Source organism: Suricata suricatta, chromosome 14 (assembly GCF_006229205.1).
Source record: "Suricata suricatta isolate VVHF042 chromosome 14, meerkat_22Aug2017_6uvM2_HiC, whole genome shotgun sequence".
Classification (NCBI taxonomy): Eukaryota; Metazoa; Chordata; class Mammalia; order Carnivora; family Herpestidae; genus Suricata; species Suricata suricatta.
This window is the reverse complement of record NC_043713.1, coordinates 35412972-35429005: the sequence shown is the minus strand read 5'-3', so window position 1 is coordinate 35429005 and position 16034 is coordinate 35412972. Positions and strand designations below refer to the sequence as shown.

Here is a 16034-nt window from a genome sequence, read left to right as displayed (position 1 = left end):
TAATTTACCAGTTTTGGTCAGGGCAAATTTGCAGATTCCTGAACACGCAACATGATGGCGGACACACAGAACGTGTTTGGGCTCACACATCAATGTGGTGTCAACTTTGAAATACTCTGCTATTGTTTCAATGAGTTGAATTCTATTGCCTTATGATAGTGACAAATGGTAGAAAGTACCTGAAACCCCATAGAAGGGCTGTGGGTGGTGAACAGAGTCGGGAGGTCCTGTGACCACAGCACATACTTCTGAAGATGGGAAGAAGCACCAGAAGGTTGGCAGGCTTGTGCATACATGCAGTGCACATACAGATTTTTATGAACAATAGTTGTACGGGCACCTGGGTGGCTTAGTTGCTTAAGTGTCTGATTTTGGCTCAGGTCATGATTTTGCAGTCTGTGAGTTCGATTCCCGTGTCAGGCTCTGTGCTGACAGCTCAGGGCCTGGAGCCTGCTTCGGATTCTGTGTCTCCCTCTCTCTCTGCCCCTCCCCAACTTGCACTCTGTCTCTCTCAAAAATAAACATAAAAAAAACCATGTAGAGTGAAAATAGTAGTATAGAATAATACATTAAAGAAATGAAACCATATCCTACTTCCAGTTGCCCTTACCCTGCTCTAGTTATTCACAGCAAGTCTCGCCTTACATACTCCGTTCTGTAGAACACTTGTTTTTAAAATACGTATTTGTTCCAACATGCTTGATGTATTACTGGACCGTTGGAGCATAACACAGGTTTTATGTTTGCTTCTGTGTGATTTTCTTTGCAAAAGCACTAGATGAATACAGAAAAATGCCCCCAGCTTAGCCAAGACACAGGAATCCACCGTGTATGCATGCATACCCTGCACACATCTACTGCCTCAGTTTACATCCTGCTTAATGAGGCACATTCTGTCCCCATGTGTTAGAACTTTCTGGATGATTTCAGATCGTCCCCCTACCACCCCACAATTGCTCAGTCCCAATGTCCACTTTTCTCAAGCACATTTCGGGTTCTGTTTTTGCTTGTTTGCAGTAAAAGGCCGTGTTTATTGTAGTACTTGTGTATTCCTTAATCATTCGGCATATTTAAAATTGTGGGAGTTTTTATTAGGTTCCTGCCTTTTCCCTTCATCTTGCCTTTGGTGTTTGTTGTGTGATTTTTGCATAGCATGCTGATTTTTAGGGGATGCATGTGTGGTGTTCTCATAGAACCCAGTCCGACTGCCTTGTTTATGCTCATTATCTTGCCTCTGCCCCCTCCCCCCAACAAGTCAGTTCAGGGGGCAGGATGTTTTGATGGTTGGCTCACTGTTGGGTTCCCAGCCCCTGGAACAGTGTCTGGCACAGAGTAGGGGCTCAACAAATACTAGTTGAATGAATGAGATAAGAGATCTTTTATTGAAATAATGATCTAGCCACATTCTGTTTCAAAGTAATGGCCCTATTAAGATGATTACATTTAAGGGATATAGTGTAGTGGATGAGTTTGGCAAACACGTCTGGCTCTTTGGCTGATAAATACGTATTTTTAAAAAAGGCCAGACCTGTAAAAGAGGTTATGTTCATTTAGTAAAAATAGTATGTGTGGGGGGGGGGCAGGGGAGATCTTAATGGTGGTGGTGTTTGACTCCAAAAGAATTCAATAAATGAAAAAGATTTTAAGAAGGATATTTTGATCACTTGTTAGGAAGGACCCAACTTTGGTTTTTTAAACTAAAATTCTTAAGTCATTCGAGCATCGCCTTAGCACTTACCATGTGTACTTAAAATACGTCTGTATGAGTGGTCAGGGAAGGCATGGATTGAATGTGCATGTGAAACTGCTGGCTAGAATTGTAGACCTAGAGATTGTAGAATTGTAGACCTAGAGATATGTGCCCATGTATAACACGTGTACACACAGGTAACTTTGCTACAATTCTGGTATGTGCTCTTCATGTTGATTTCAGTTTTTCCTCCCAATAGCTCTATACAGCGGCTGTTACTTGGTCCTCTCTCAGATGAGGACACTGAGGCCCAGAGAAGCTAAGTAATTTAGTGAGGCTGATGGAGCTGGTCCATGGTAGAGCCTTTGTCTCCATGCATTGAAGGCATTGCATAGGTCCTGGTGATTGCAATGAAAAATCTTTGTTTCCTGCCCTCTCTTGGAGGATATGGAGATGTAAATAAGGAACAATGGTGGGCTTGTACCCATGGGAGCAGAGCACGAGGAATCTGGGGCTGGGGAGCAGTGACCTACCTGCTTTATGTGGTGGGCCCTTTATCCTTCAGGTGCTTAGGAAGGTGGCCTACAGCAAAAGGAGCCAACCTCCCACCCCCAAAGAATGCACAGGCATGTACCTGCAGGAAAGAAATAACATGTATTCCATTTCTACTTCCTTCTGAGACTAGTTGATTTTACACTTTGAGTTAATAACTGATAATTTTGGATCCTGACTTTGTGATAAGTGCTTTTACTTGTTGTTTCATTTAATCTTTACAGTATTCCTGAGGTTGGTTCTGTTAAATGTATCTTCGATGCCTAGAATATGTCCAAAATCACTTTGGTTTTGTTCAGGTCTCAAGACCCAACCAGTGAGATAGGAATGATTTGAGAAAAGTTGACACACAGGGAGAAAGTAGCATGGTTAGGATTGAAACTCTGGTCTTTCTCGATAGAAAGCACTCTTTTTCCATTATAAATAAGGCAAATGTTGAGTTGAGGCGTATTTCTAGGAAAAAAAAATATGGGAGGAGATTTGAACAGAAGTGATTATATTTCCACAAAGCTTAATAAAAAGAAATGTGTACTTACAGTAATGCAGGTTTTCTATTGAAACACTCCAGGCTTCTCTAATGAAACTTGATTAATAGCCACTGGCCCTCGGATTCAGTGCTCATAGTCACTGCTAAAGAAGTTGAAGACAAACTAGATACTCCCTTTTTGTGTACCTGTTGTCTGTTCCCTTTAGAAAGTAAGTTTCACATGGACAGGCTTATTCATTGAGTTAGATGGGTGAGGATTAAAGAATGCATATAAAGAAAGCTCTTAGAGTTGAATGTGGGCATTGCTTAACTAAATAGAAGATTGATTCCCCTTTAGCCAATATACATATCTAGTACATTTGAACTTTGACATTGACTATTGTCAGGTGTAGATTTTGAAAACTGTGGAATAAAGCTGATATAGCTCTGCAAAAATGTTTCAGCAGGAGTCTGTTGAAAGGAGAATGTTTAAATTAAGGAGCCCGCATTGCTCACACTTAAAGTGGAGATGTGCCATTGCTGGGCATGATGCTTTAGCCTAGGAAGGGGTACCTCACGAGGGGTTTTGACGTCTAACTAGAAATTGAAGGTGGTCAGACTTGCTCTGGCAGGGGCATCTGGGAAAAACAAAGTAGCAGGGCAGACAGTAACAGGAGTGCCATTTAGGTGGGTCCCTGTGCTGGGAAGGGCGATGCTCTGAGGCGCAGGGCTTCTTTGGTGTGGGATGTGTGTCTGCTACATTTGTGGGAGGCAGATGGGAGTAACAGCTATCATGCTATTGATCGCTACCAACTTAATTAATTGTTTAGCTCACTTGAGTGGGAAAAGGGAGGTGAAGAATTAAGTAGATGTATAATGAATGACATTCAGAGAACTAGCCAAACAGGTGTAGAGAACAGCCAGCTTTCTGTGGCTGGCCCCAGAGGCAGGAGCCACACAGGACTCCATTCTACCACATGACTGGTCCACTGGGGAGGGACCTCCTCACTACCTTCATACCTTGAGGCAATCATCCGAGCTGTTAGGGATGAAGTTCATTCCTTTGCTGTGGGGGAAAAGGAATGGCTTTTAAAAATGTCTATTTTTAGCTTATTAGCATAGGTTACAGGATTCTTAGGATTGGAGAAATAATCGGGGTCAAGGTGAAAGGGAGTCCAAGGCTTGACAGGAGATGGAGATGATGTAGAGGGCAGGAAGGGGAGGGCACAGCTGAACCAAGGGAGGGGAAAAGGCAGTCCAGCACCTTGGAGTTGCAGGAGGAAGTAGGTTTCCTGGGTGAGCGGCCTATCCTAGTCCTGGAAGGTCCAGAAGGCAGCCTGATGGTGCCGGCACTGAGAAGCAGTCTTGTTTTGCAGCAAAAAAAGGTGAGAAGTAGCTGGCGAGAGAGCTGACCTATGAGCAGACCACGTGTCTTGTTGGCCCAGTGGGGCGGGGGGCCTGACCAGACTCTGGGAGCTCCCTGGTGGAAGTAGACAGCGGTTGACTCACGCAGGCTCTGGACCTCTGGGCTTATCTCCCGAGACCTCGAGGTTCAGGGTGTGAAGCTGAGAGATCTCAGAACACAGGAGATACTTTCATCTCTTCTTACAGTTGAAGGATGTTCATTTGAAAGAGAACGAAGATAAGGGACTCTGACAGCTCATTGGTGTTGATATAAATTACCGGTTATTTCATGGTGACTGATCTCTATATGTCAGAAGACTAGGTTGGGCGAATAGCCAGTTTTTAAAAATGGAAAATAAACAAGGTCAAAATGTTGTGCTCCTGGCAGTCTGACAGCAGTCTCTAGTGAAACCCATACCACTCAGCACTTAGTAGATAATAATTTATTGAATAAAGAGTGAAATTTCGAAGCAAGCTGTGATAAGCATATGGTGAGCATTTCTGAATGACAGAGAATTAGTAGGAGCACTGTGGGTTAGTGGGGAGAGAACTGAGCTAAGCCAACCTCAGATCAGGGATAACAGTGGGCTGGAAGGTCTCATTTTGGGGAATAGAATTGATAGGGATTCTTGCATTGTCCTTGTGGTCTAGATGTTAGTGTTGATGTTTTTTTCTGAAAAAAACAAACAAACTAAGTTTTGCATGACAAGTGGAGATCTCCGTAGGCCGAAGTCCACCAAAAACGTGAAACAGAATTGAACTAAATGTCTTGGCTCTTGGGTCAAACATTTGGACAGGAGTATAGATAGAGACTTGAACAAACAGGTCCGTAAAAGACCTGTATGTTTTAGCTGACTGCACTGACAGTGTATAAAGCTTTATAGGATTAAACGGCCTACAAATCTTTACTTTCCATGAAAGGGATATAAAGTGCCACCAGCTGCGGTGACCTGGAAGCCCTATCTTGGGGGGGGGGGGTGTTGACTCTCTGGAGGGTGCACTGAGGAGGATGTGGGACAATAGTGGACAGCCAGAGGGCTGGGGGAGGCCTGGCCTGGAGACCTGGAAGGCTTAGACGAAGCCTCTTCCTGATGGTCACATCTGTGCTGGGGGAGCAGCAGGCCTGTCCTCTATGGAGAGCGCTGCATCTGTGGATCAAGGTTACTGGTGGGCAGATTGAACTCTTGTGAGCAAGCTGATGTCTGGGTTAGGGTGTGTCTTCAGTGGGTGGAGGGCAGAATTCTGTAGCCTCTCTAAATCGAAGATTCTGCAGCCCTGGACATTCTACATTTTAATTTTGCAGTCACTACCATATGGTTTAGAGATGGGCTTATCATTATAATTTGAGTTGTGTAATACTATAAAAGGAAACTGTGATACAACTGTCCTTTAAGTGGGAAGGCTCAAGGAAATTTCCAGAGAAGCGAGAGAAACCATGTCTGTTTTTGCAGAGAGTGAGTCTTGTGGAATGTGCTTGTGAGGATCAAACAAGCGTGTGACTCGAGCAGGATAGCAAGTGGGGAGAGGGCAGAGGATCCGTGTGGCCCTGGCGTGCGGGATGTGGCCCTGAGGATGCTTTGCATTTAGACCTTAAAGGTTGACTCCATTCAATAAATCTTGAAGATCAAACAAAAAGGCCTTTCTCCCTTTGGTAATTCTTTTTGAGCATGTCCGCTTTCCAGTAATCATAGCTTTGGTTTCCCCTGAACGCTCTGCCTCTCAGGGAGCTGTGTTTTTCAGAGCAGTTATTACAGCTGGCTTCGGTGGCTGAAGACCCATGGCCCATGGCCGGCCTGGAGATTTTCTTCAGAAAGAGACCCTGATTACCTCTTATTTTTGCTCGTGTTGTTTTACTCTGATCTGTAATTTAGAATCCACTATACAAAGAGTCGAGAGAGTGCCAGCTGGACGCTGCTTTAAAGACTTTCTTTTCTTTCTCTATTTTTTAAAATTTTAAATAGGACTGTCAATTTCGGTGTGTGCTGTTTGGAAATTGGTGAGATGTGTCTTTTGGTCTCTTAACTTCAGTGGATGGGGAGGGTTGAAAACAAAATCACCAGTTTAAGATTTATGTGGAAGTCTGAATTTTTTTCCTAGAAAAGAGGGTAGGAATACCTCCTCCAACTTCATCTGACATGGAGGAGGGAAGGACCGGCAGGTTTCTGGAATTGGTCCTCTGATTACAGCCTGAGAAGCTGTGATCTCTGGGGACCTGTGTGTGTGTGTGTGTGTGTGTGTGTGTGTGTGTGTGTGTGTGCGCGCGCGCGCGCGCGCATGCGTGTGTGTGTATATGTGTGCACGCACACACGCCTGTTTGCGCTGGGTGCCTGGCCCTGCTGTTCTCTGGGCAGGTTTCGGTCACACGTGGAAGGCAAGGTGGGGCCAAGACAGTACACGGGTCATGGTCAACCACAGAGGGCAGTAAATTGTACCTTCTGTGAGCTTTTGAAAAGCAAATGTTTAACTTACATATAATAATGGCTCTGTCTTTTGTTTAGTGCTTTTTATCTTATATTTGGACTATATTTTGGAGGTGGCTTTTCTTTTTGATTTTATGATTCTCTGCCTCTTCAGCTTATTTTTTAATTTATTTTATTTTTTTATGTTTTTTTAAAATTTATTTTTGAATGACAGAAACTGTGAGCAGGGGAGGGTCAGAGAGAGAGGGAGATACAGAATCTGAAGCAGGCTCCAGGCTCTGAGCTGGGCCCCGACCCACGAACCATGAGATCATGACCTGAGCTGAAGCTGGACACTTAACTGACTGAGCCACCCAGGTGCCCCTTATTTTTTAATTTAAATTTATTGTTTAAAATTTATTTTGAGGGAGAGAGAGCATGCGTCGGGAAGGGACTGAGAGGGAGAGTGAGAATCCCAAGCAGGCTTCCCACTGCCCGTGCAGAGCCCAACACAGGGCTCCATTTTACAAGCCTGGAGATGATGACCTGAGCTGAAAGCAAGAGTTGGACACTTACCTGAGTCACCCAGGAGCCCCTCTGCCTTTTCAGTTTAGATGAAAGCCTTATCTTGCTCTTTTCCATTCCCTTTAATTATTCAATTAATTTTCTTAGGCACACATATGGACTTTTGAACAAAATCATTTCTACAGCTCAAACTTAATAGGACCCTGTGAAGTGGATGTTCCCGAGTCTGCTGTTGCTCTGGAAAGACAGTTCTTTCAGAAAAGCAAGAAAGCAGTGTGTATTTAGCTATTTTTTTCTACTTAGAGGAAGGCTTTACAGGTTTATTGTCTTCATCCCAGTAATTTAACTTCCAGGAATCAATCCTAAGGAAATCTTAGGAGACACAAATCCTAAAGATGCTCATTTTAAAGCATTATTTGTAATAGTGAATTCTAATAATAGTGTGAACAAACTCTATGTCCAATAGTAAGGGAAATAGGTGTTACTTCTTTCCACTTGTCTGTAGTTTTTAGTGTCTTATTAGATGGGTTCATTTGACTTGTTCCAGCAAGTCACGGGACCAGATTTTATGGATGAGAGGCAAGACTAGATGAGGTTTAAATTACTTTGCGTGCACAGCTTGTGTATGGGGAAAAAGAGGGCCTTGATTTAAAATAGCTCCTGATTTTTGAATGTATACTGCGGGGCTTCTGTTTCTGGTAGTATGGAAAACGGGATATTTTGAAAAACCCTCCTCTTATAGAATGCTTAGTACTTCTGACTACAAAACATTGAGCATCCTTTTACATGTGTGCAGAGACAACAAGAACTCAAAGGAAATCCCCACCATCCAGAAACCTTTTCATGAGTGAGAACAGTGAGATGATGCTAGAGCAGCAGTTCTGGGAAAGGTGGCCAGTCTTGGTGACCTCAGGTCACGTTAGTGAGCTACAGGCAGCCTCCATGAGCCCTTGAGCCCAAGGAGGGTGGGGCCCCCTATTCAAAGACTCTCCGGACTACATCCTTGGTGAAAGAATGGTCCCCAGAAAATTTGCTCATCAGACTGGGCAGTTCACTCGGAACGTGACGCACCCTGCTTGGGGCTGGTGTGGTAGGATTGGTAAACTCAGACTGGGCCTCGCTTGGGTTTGGGGTTTGAATTACATAATTGGCATAAGAATCCCCATCTGATAAATCAACATGAGCGTGGTCCCAGGCTGGTGATGGCCTTCTTGAGGGACACACTATGCTCAGGCTGCATAGGATTGTCTCATAATGAGTGCTCCTGAAGATGGCTGCCAATCCAAACTTACAGACGCCCTGAGGCAGCCAGCCATGGCACCCGAGAATCTGTACACATGCTCAGCAGTGGGGTTGGACTACTATGAACTGAAAGAGCGGATTGTTGCCTGGAGAATATGAAATATATTTAAAACTATTGGAGACCGAAAAGAAGGAATTTGAAGTATAAGAATAAAAAGACGCTAGGAGAAAAGAGAGGCTTGAAGAAAATCAAAGTCATTTACATCCTCAATAGACAGGTTAACCATCAGGTTAACAAAACTGAAGGCAGAATTCTATACTGCAGGGTGGATGCAAGTCAGTGAAATTGCACGGAGCCCAAACCTCATGTAGGATAGAGGCTGGGAGTTGTGGAAGGACACCGAAACCAGGGCCAGAAGGAGAACCTGCAAATCGTAAAAGCTAGTAAGCATTGTCTGGCAACATGTAACTTCAATGTGTAGTTGGATTATGTTTCTAAATCCTCTTTATGACAACTAGGCTGTCTGGGGGAGACGCTGATTGCTGCCGTTTTGAGCACTTGCCCTGTGTAAAGCCTTGTTTTCATGCTTTCTAATCTGTGGGGAGGTGGGGGAGGGGCTCTGTGATGTTTCCACCTACCCCCTTTCCCCCATCCCTCTTCTGGTAGCAGTACTCCCTTTCTGGTTAAGGGACCACCCTTCTGTAGGGCCTGATGTTTGGGGTGGAGGGTTACGTGTGAATTTTTGACCTGGGCTCCCTGACTCTACATCCTGCTGGGACATCTGTCACTGTCTCTTTGGAATCCTGATCTTGGGAGTGATGCAAGGGAGGAGCATATTCATCCAAGAGCAGAGGCTCCAGAAAATTCGCTGGTCATCAGTTAGCTGCATCCCCAAGGCTGCTGTGCTACTAGTACTCTCCGAGGCCCAGCCATTAGACTTTCTTTTGATTCTGAGGGCTTTGCTTCTATTGTTCATGCATGTCTCTGTTGTTTATTTTAGCCAATTACTGTCTTGCTTGTGGCCCTAGAGACTTCATTGATTTAGTAGGTATTTAACCTTTTGTCTTTCTGATAAGCAGGGTAAGGTGTGGAAAATTAAGTGATTTTCCACAGGTCTAGGGTCCATAAGGGTAGAAGCTGAAATGGAAACCAGATCTGGCTGGTACCAGACGGCTCTCACCAGTTCACCATGTGGTTTCCCTCCATGGACACATGTGTATTGAGACAGCTTGTTTCTTTGTGACAACTTGGTCACATCTGCTTTTCTTTCATAATGATAGCTCTGTAAACTCCCATATTCTTGGGGAGTCAAAATTTTGCCAAAATTTTGTGTCAAAAATTTGTGTATAAATGTGAATTGTATTTTTGGATCTCCTCTTCTGGTTTCCTATTGTTGCATAGTAAATTACCACAAATTTAGTGGTTGAAAAATACGCATTTATTTTCCCACAATTTACATGGGGCAGGAGTCCTAACATCACTTACTGGGTCCTCTGCTTGGGATCTCACTAGGCTGAAATCAAGGTATCAGCCAGGCCCTATTTTTGGGGGAGGGGGGCGGGGTAAAGCCTTTATTTGCAGGAAATAGGCATTGATTGGCATTGGATGGTAATCAAGAGTATAAAAAACATTAAAAAGAAAAATATCAGCAGGCTTTCTAAGGTTAATCCTTTGTGATGCTTGTATGTGTGTATATGTTCACACACACGCACAGACACACACACACACATACAATAGGTTACATCTATACTGGACTGTGATGTACATCTTATTTTGTACTCAGTCCCGTTCGGAAAAGTGTGATGGTCACTGGGCTAGAGGAACTGACCCGTTTGTGAGCTGGGCTGCATCTCTGTACTCTTTGGGGTGAGAACAACTCGTCAAGGAAAATTCCTGTTCGTTGGCCTGGATCACTACTTGCTGTTCCCCACGTCGGGGAAACTGTGGGTGGTAACACAAACAAATGACTACAGGTGTCATCAGGCCAAAGTACGTATTACATCTGTGTTCACGTTCTTACATACAGTCCTTCGAGTTTCCAAATTCATCCCAGGAAGGATTCAGTACACTTCATCTTCATGTTGTCATGTGCAAACACTTTTGCTTTGCTAGTTCTTGTATTAGATCTTCATACACTTCTTTAAAGAGGTCCTCTTCATATTTGGTTCCATCCAGGTAAACTGGCCTACGACCTTGTAGAGTTTCGATCTTTCCTCTGTCGCCAGTATCACCTCTCTCCTGGTTTTCTCAATCTCCCACGTGCTCTTCTCCACTTCTTGTCTGAGCCTTAGATACATGGGCCACACGTGGCCATCAAAGTACCCTGGGGTGTCTGGAGGCTCGTATGCTCTGGTGCTCCTCCTCCTCTTACATTCTTCATATGGAATGGTCAGAAAGTAGCTTCTGTTCCATAGTGTGTCAAGGGGCTTATAATTAAAGAGAAGAAAGCCTTCAATGATTAATATGGAAATGTCCTCGGCACTCCCTGAGTCTGTTGATACCAGCAAGCGTCTCGGGCTTTCTATCCAGCGGGAAATGGTGGACATCATTTTTTCCATGTTGAGCGCTTCAAGCACGTCATACTGCAGAAACCCATTGGTGTCTATCTCTATCTCAGACTCTGGCTTAAAGAAATCATCCTGAGATATGATACTGCAGCTTGGGAGGTGTTTCTTCAAATTCTTAGCCAGCGTTGTCTTCCTGCCATTTGTCACACCACTGATTCCAACGACAAATGTTTTCATAATTAGCTTGGAAAATCACGTCTTTGTAAAATTTCCTGGAGGGGCGCCTGGGTGGCTCAGTCCATTAAGCTTCCAACTTCGGCTTGTTATACCCAAGTTTCCAATATCGTCCTCAAAAACCAGAGACCACCAGGGAGACCGAGTCACACATGCAAAAGCAAAGGGCTTTATTATTACAGGCTTATAAGCTCAGGCTCACAGATTTCACCAACGCAGTGGATCCATGTGAAGAGCCAGCCAGGCCCTATTCTGACCTGAGGCCCAAATTCCTCTGCCAGGCCTACTGGTTATTGGCATGACTCAATTCCTTGAGGTTGTAAGACTGAGGTCCTCAGCCTCCACAGGCTACTTGCCCTTGCCTGTCACGTGGCTCTTGTCAACAGAGCAGACACTATTTCAGGCCAATAAGAAAAGTCCTCTGCTGCTACTTGTCTCTTACCTTCTATTCAAGCACTCAACAGATTAGGTCGGGCCCAGCCAGGATGATCTCCCCTTTGATGGACTCAAACTAATTTGGGACTTAAATTCCATGTGAAAAATCTCTTCCTCTTTTCCTTACAGTGTAACCTAATCATGGTGATATTCTGTCCTATTCACTGGTCTCACCTACATTCAAGGGGAGGGGATTATAGAATCTGTATAGCAGGGAAGGGAATCTGGGAAACCATCCTAAACTTCTACCTACCACTCTCCTCTAATCATTTGCTCATTTAAGCCTCTAAGAAGTGGACCAGGATAGTAATGTTTTTCCTTACAAGCCTATATTCTTTGCCTCCTCAAGTTCACTCGTTAGTACCTTATTAGGAATGTCCCCCACATCTCTACAGAGGAATGAGCTTCAGCACTACTTTTAGCTTAAGTGAAGAAGTTAACAATTTTTTTTAGTTTTAAAGCATGTTGGGCTTTTATTGAACTTAAAGTATTCTGGGCAGGTGATCAGGACAAGGCTACTCAAAATGTCACCTGTAGATGGCTGCTGATTTGTGAACTGTTGGCTCTCGTGTCAAAGTGAGATAAGCACAGAACCTGAGAGAGAGCACTTAGAAACAGTCATATCTGAAAAAGACTCCTCTCTTTTTATTGCACTTCACCTAATTGTGCTTCACAGATAAGGCATTTTTCTCCACAAATTGAAGGTTTGTGACAACCCAGCAAAGAGTAAGTCTACTGGCGCCATTTTCCCAACAGTATTTGTTGGAGTGCTTCATGTCTCTGTGTCATATTTTGGTAATTCTTGCAGTATTTTTTTAATTAAAAAAAATTTTTTTTTTACATTTTTTATTTGTTTTTGAGAGACAAAGACAGCGCGAGCTGGGGAGGGTCAGAGAGAGAGAGGGAGACACAGAATCTGAAGCAGGCTTCAGGCTCTGAGCTAGCTGTCAGCACAGAGCCCGACACAGGGCTCGAACTCACAAACCATGAGATCATGACCTGAGCCGAAGCTGGACACTTAACCCACTAAACCACCAGGTGCCCCAATTCTCACAGTATTTCAAACTGTCATATTATTAGTTACAGTGATCTGTGATTGGTGATTATGGTTGACTGAAAGCTTAGATGATGGTTAGCATCTTTTAAGCAACAAAAATTTTTAGATTCTTTTTTTTAGACATGCTGTGACACACTTAATAAACTAGTATAATGTAAACATCGCTTTTATATGCACTAGGAAGCCAACAAATTCATTTGATTCACTTTGTGATATTCGCTTTATGGGCAGGCTTAGAATGGAACTTTCAGTCTCTCCAGTGTGCGCCTATGGAATAATTTAATATTGTTATAGTATCCAAGCAAGGAATCAGTAAACAAATCCTGTTCGCCAGAGTATAGAACAGATTGGATATTGTAGAGTTACTTACCCCATAAGCTGTGCATTAGTCATGTGTTTTACAATTAGGCTTCAAGGTGTTCTTTTATTCTTAATCAATTTTATTGAGGAGTATCTTACATTCAGAAACATGCACCCATTTAAGTGACAGTCGGGTAAGTTTTGACAAATGTATACCTCCATGTAACAATCACTACCACAATCTATGTTTCTAAATGTTTATTGTACCCTTCTCAGAGAGCAGAGGTTTTAAATCTTGATGGAGTCCAGTGTACTAGCTTTCTCTCTCTGTATCTTACGTAAGAAATGTTTACCAACCCGCTTTTCTGAACGTTCTTTCTGTTTTCTGGTGGAAGCTTTATATTTTCAGTTTTGTGTCTTGCTCTGTGATCCAGCTGTGAGTTCATTTTGATGGATGATGTCTGGTATGGACATCAGGTTGTCGACTCACTGTTTGTTGAAAACCATGTCCTTCTGAATTTTAGTGGCACTTTGGTTGAAAATCAACTGGCAGTGTATGTGGGATTCTAGGTACAGATTCGGGGTTCTGTTCCACTGCTCTGTGTGTCTGTGCTTGGGACAGCACCGTACTGTCTTCCCTGTCATTTTGTAGCACAGGTGGACATTAAGTAGTGTGAGTCTTCAAATTCACCAAGACTCTTTTGGCTAGTCTATGCCCGTTGCATTTCCATATGTATCGTAGAATCAGATTGTGGATGGTTATTAAAACACGTGGGATTTTGATTGGCTGAATCTATAGATCGATTCGAGGAGACTTGACATCTTAATATTGAATCTTCTGATGCCTGTATTGAGATAGGTATCTCCATTTATTTAGGACATCTTCAGTTTCTCTCTGCAGTGGTTTATCATTTTCAGTGCACAGGCCTTAACACATACTTTAAATGTATCCCTAAGTATGTCATTTTTGGATGCTAGTATAAATTTAAACTTCTAATTTTTCAAACTGTTTATTTTTGAGAGACTGAGAGAGACAGTGTGAGCAGGGGAGGGGCAGAGAGAGACGGAGACGCAGAATCTGAAGCAGGCTCCAGTCTCTGAGCTGTGCGCGCAGAGCCTGGTGAGGGCTTCAAACTCACGAGCTGTGAGATCATGACCTGAGTCGACGTCAGACCTTCAACAGACTGAGCCACGCAGGCACCCCTAAATTTCTAATTTTTATTGCTTATATATAGAAATAAAATTGATACTTGCATAAGGGTGCCTGGGTGGCTCAGTTGGTTGAGTGTCCAGCTTTTGGTTTGAGCTCAGGTCATAATCTCAGGGTAGTGGGATCAAGCCCTGTGTCGGGCTCTGTGCTGGCAGCCTGGAGCCTGCCCAGGATTCTTCTCTCTCCCCTGTCTCTACCCCTCCCCTCCTCATGCAGGCAGGCTCTCTCTCTTTGAAATAAGTAAACATTAAAAAAATTGATATTTGTACTTTGGCTTCATATACTGCAGTTTTGCTACATTCCTTTCTAGCAACTTTTTAAAATACCATAGGATATTTTCAATACATAATTATATCCAATGTGAATAAAGATAGTATCTTAGGGGCACCTGGGTGGCTCAGTCTGTTATGCATCCAACTTCAGCTCAGGTCACGATCTCATGGTTGGTGAGTTCAAGCCCCATGTTGGGGTCTGTCAGCACAGAGCCTGGAGCCTGCATCGAATTCTTTGTGTGTCTTTCTCTTGGCCCCTCTGCTCCTCATGTTCGATCTGTCTCTTTCAAATAAATAAACATTAAAAAAATTTTCTAAACATAAAGATAGTATCTTATAGCTTAATTTTAGTAAGTATTTTACAGTAAATGTGAATGAATTCTAACTTTAATGATGGCAAAGCACATGCCACTGGATGTTTTTGTGAAGAGAAACCTTATCCAAATGCACAGTTAGTTGTAAACAAAGTGGTGATGGTGGAAGCCATTTTGAGAACAGAAGATCTTATATTAGTTTTAATTGGCAATATGAACCTTGGTACATTTAGTTTTATAGCCACATTTAGCCAAATAAACTGCGTAAGCACAATGTGTGATTTTGTGAGAATGTACTAGCTGTTGAAGAAATAAGAGTATTGATACTTAAAGCACTTACATATAAACCAAAGAAATACATTGAAAAACAAAAAATTCTTTGAAAGCATCAGTTAAGAGAGTTGACAGACACAGGTGTTCACTATTTTGTATGTTAACATTAGTACTTGGTGGGCTTCTCATTAAATAACTTCTATCTGCTAAAAATGCAAAGACAATATACAGTCATTGAGACCAACATCAAAAATGCTGCTGTTGGCTGAATCTTGTGCAAAGAAGATGCCCAAGTGTCACTTGCCAGTGGTGTATTCTGAAACTGGCTAGTGGTACAGAAAACAACCCAGAGAACAAAGAGTAGAGAACTTTTCATCACAGCTTCAAAAATATGCAGATTTGCCGATGCGACAATTCTAGTAGACATGTAATTTGAGCATGATGTATAAATGGGAAGCATTCTCAGCTTTATTGCTGATTAAAACAACTAACTCTGAACCATATAAACTGAAGGATTACATGGCCAACAAGTGTAATTTGGAACTGGTTTTGTGTAAGAGAACGAGCTCTGATAGAATAAGAGAATATTCTAGAGCAGCCTCATGGATTAAGGAGCTTGCAACACAATGTAAATCATGCAATCCTTCCTCCACTGAGAAACTGTAGTATGGAAAAATGTCATCTGAACTATATTATGTGCTTAGTGATGATATAAGAATTGTAAATTATATAAAAGTAAAGGTGTTAAAGATTATCCCTCCTTTGATATGATAGTATGAACGCTAGTCATTAAGAACTGTTACTGCATGCTGAGGTATGATGGTTATCTATGGAAAATTCTGTGGACAATGAACTGTGAAATAAGTTGTCAGTGTTTATTGAAGACCAGGAACCAGCTTGCTCTCAATTCCTTAAAGATGGGACATAGCCAGATTCCTTAGTTGTTTGATACCACAGGTGTTAAAAGCACCACAGGACAAAGGAGTGCATCGGGTTTTTAAATGGCGGGTAACCTACTGGAACTAGAAAGGAAGCAGCAAGAGCACCCCAAACCCAGCAGAAGAAAAGAAATAATAAAGATCAGGGCAGAAATAAACAATATAGAATCCAAAAGAACAGTCGAGCAGATTAATGAAACCAAGAGTTGGTTCTT

At 42.8% G+C, this 16034-nt stretch overlaps 2 protein-coding genes across 3 annotated transcripts in view; one reads left to right on the top strand and one right to left on the bottom strand.

Annotated features, from left to right (window-relative positions):
• The window catches only part of FHOD3 (formin homology 2 domain containing 3), a 396352-nt gene that overhangs the window by 57278 nt on the left and 323040 nt on the right, over positions 1-16034 (top strand). The gene's annotated exons all lie outside the window — the stretch shown is intronic.
• Positions 10292-11023, bottom strand: LOC115278049 (nicotinamide riboside kinase 1-like). Of its 2 annotated transcripts, XM_029922482.1 has the most exons (3): positions 10707-11023; positions 10530-10634; positions 10292-10461 (listed from the first exon to the last, which is right to left on the bottom strand). In XM_029922482.1, exons 1-3 carry the CDS (start codon positions 11021-11023, stop codon positions 10356-10358), a joined length of 528 nt encoding a protein of 175 aa, XP_029778342.1. In that variant the 3' UTR covers positions 10292-10355. The 2 variants fall into 2 exon arrangements, with proteins under 2 accessions (XP_029778342.1, XP_029778341.1); XM_029922481.1 differs by having other exon boundaries at positions 10530-11023.

Excerpts from the sequence above, each read along its gene's own strand:
- LOC115278049 (XM_029922481.1), bottom strand. The coding sequence starts at position 11,023 with ATGAAAACATTTGTCGTTGGAATCAGTGGTGTGACAAATGGCAGGAAG. Across the intron at positions 10,462-10,529 it reads GAGAAGAGCACGTGGGAGAT|AGTTTACCTGGATGGAACCA; the intron begins TGAGAAAACCAG and ends AGGTCGTAGGCC.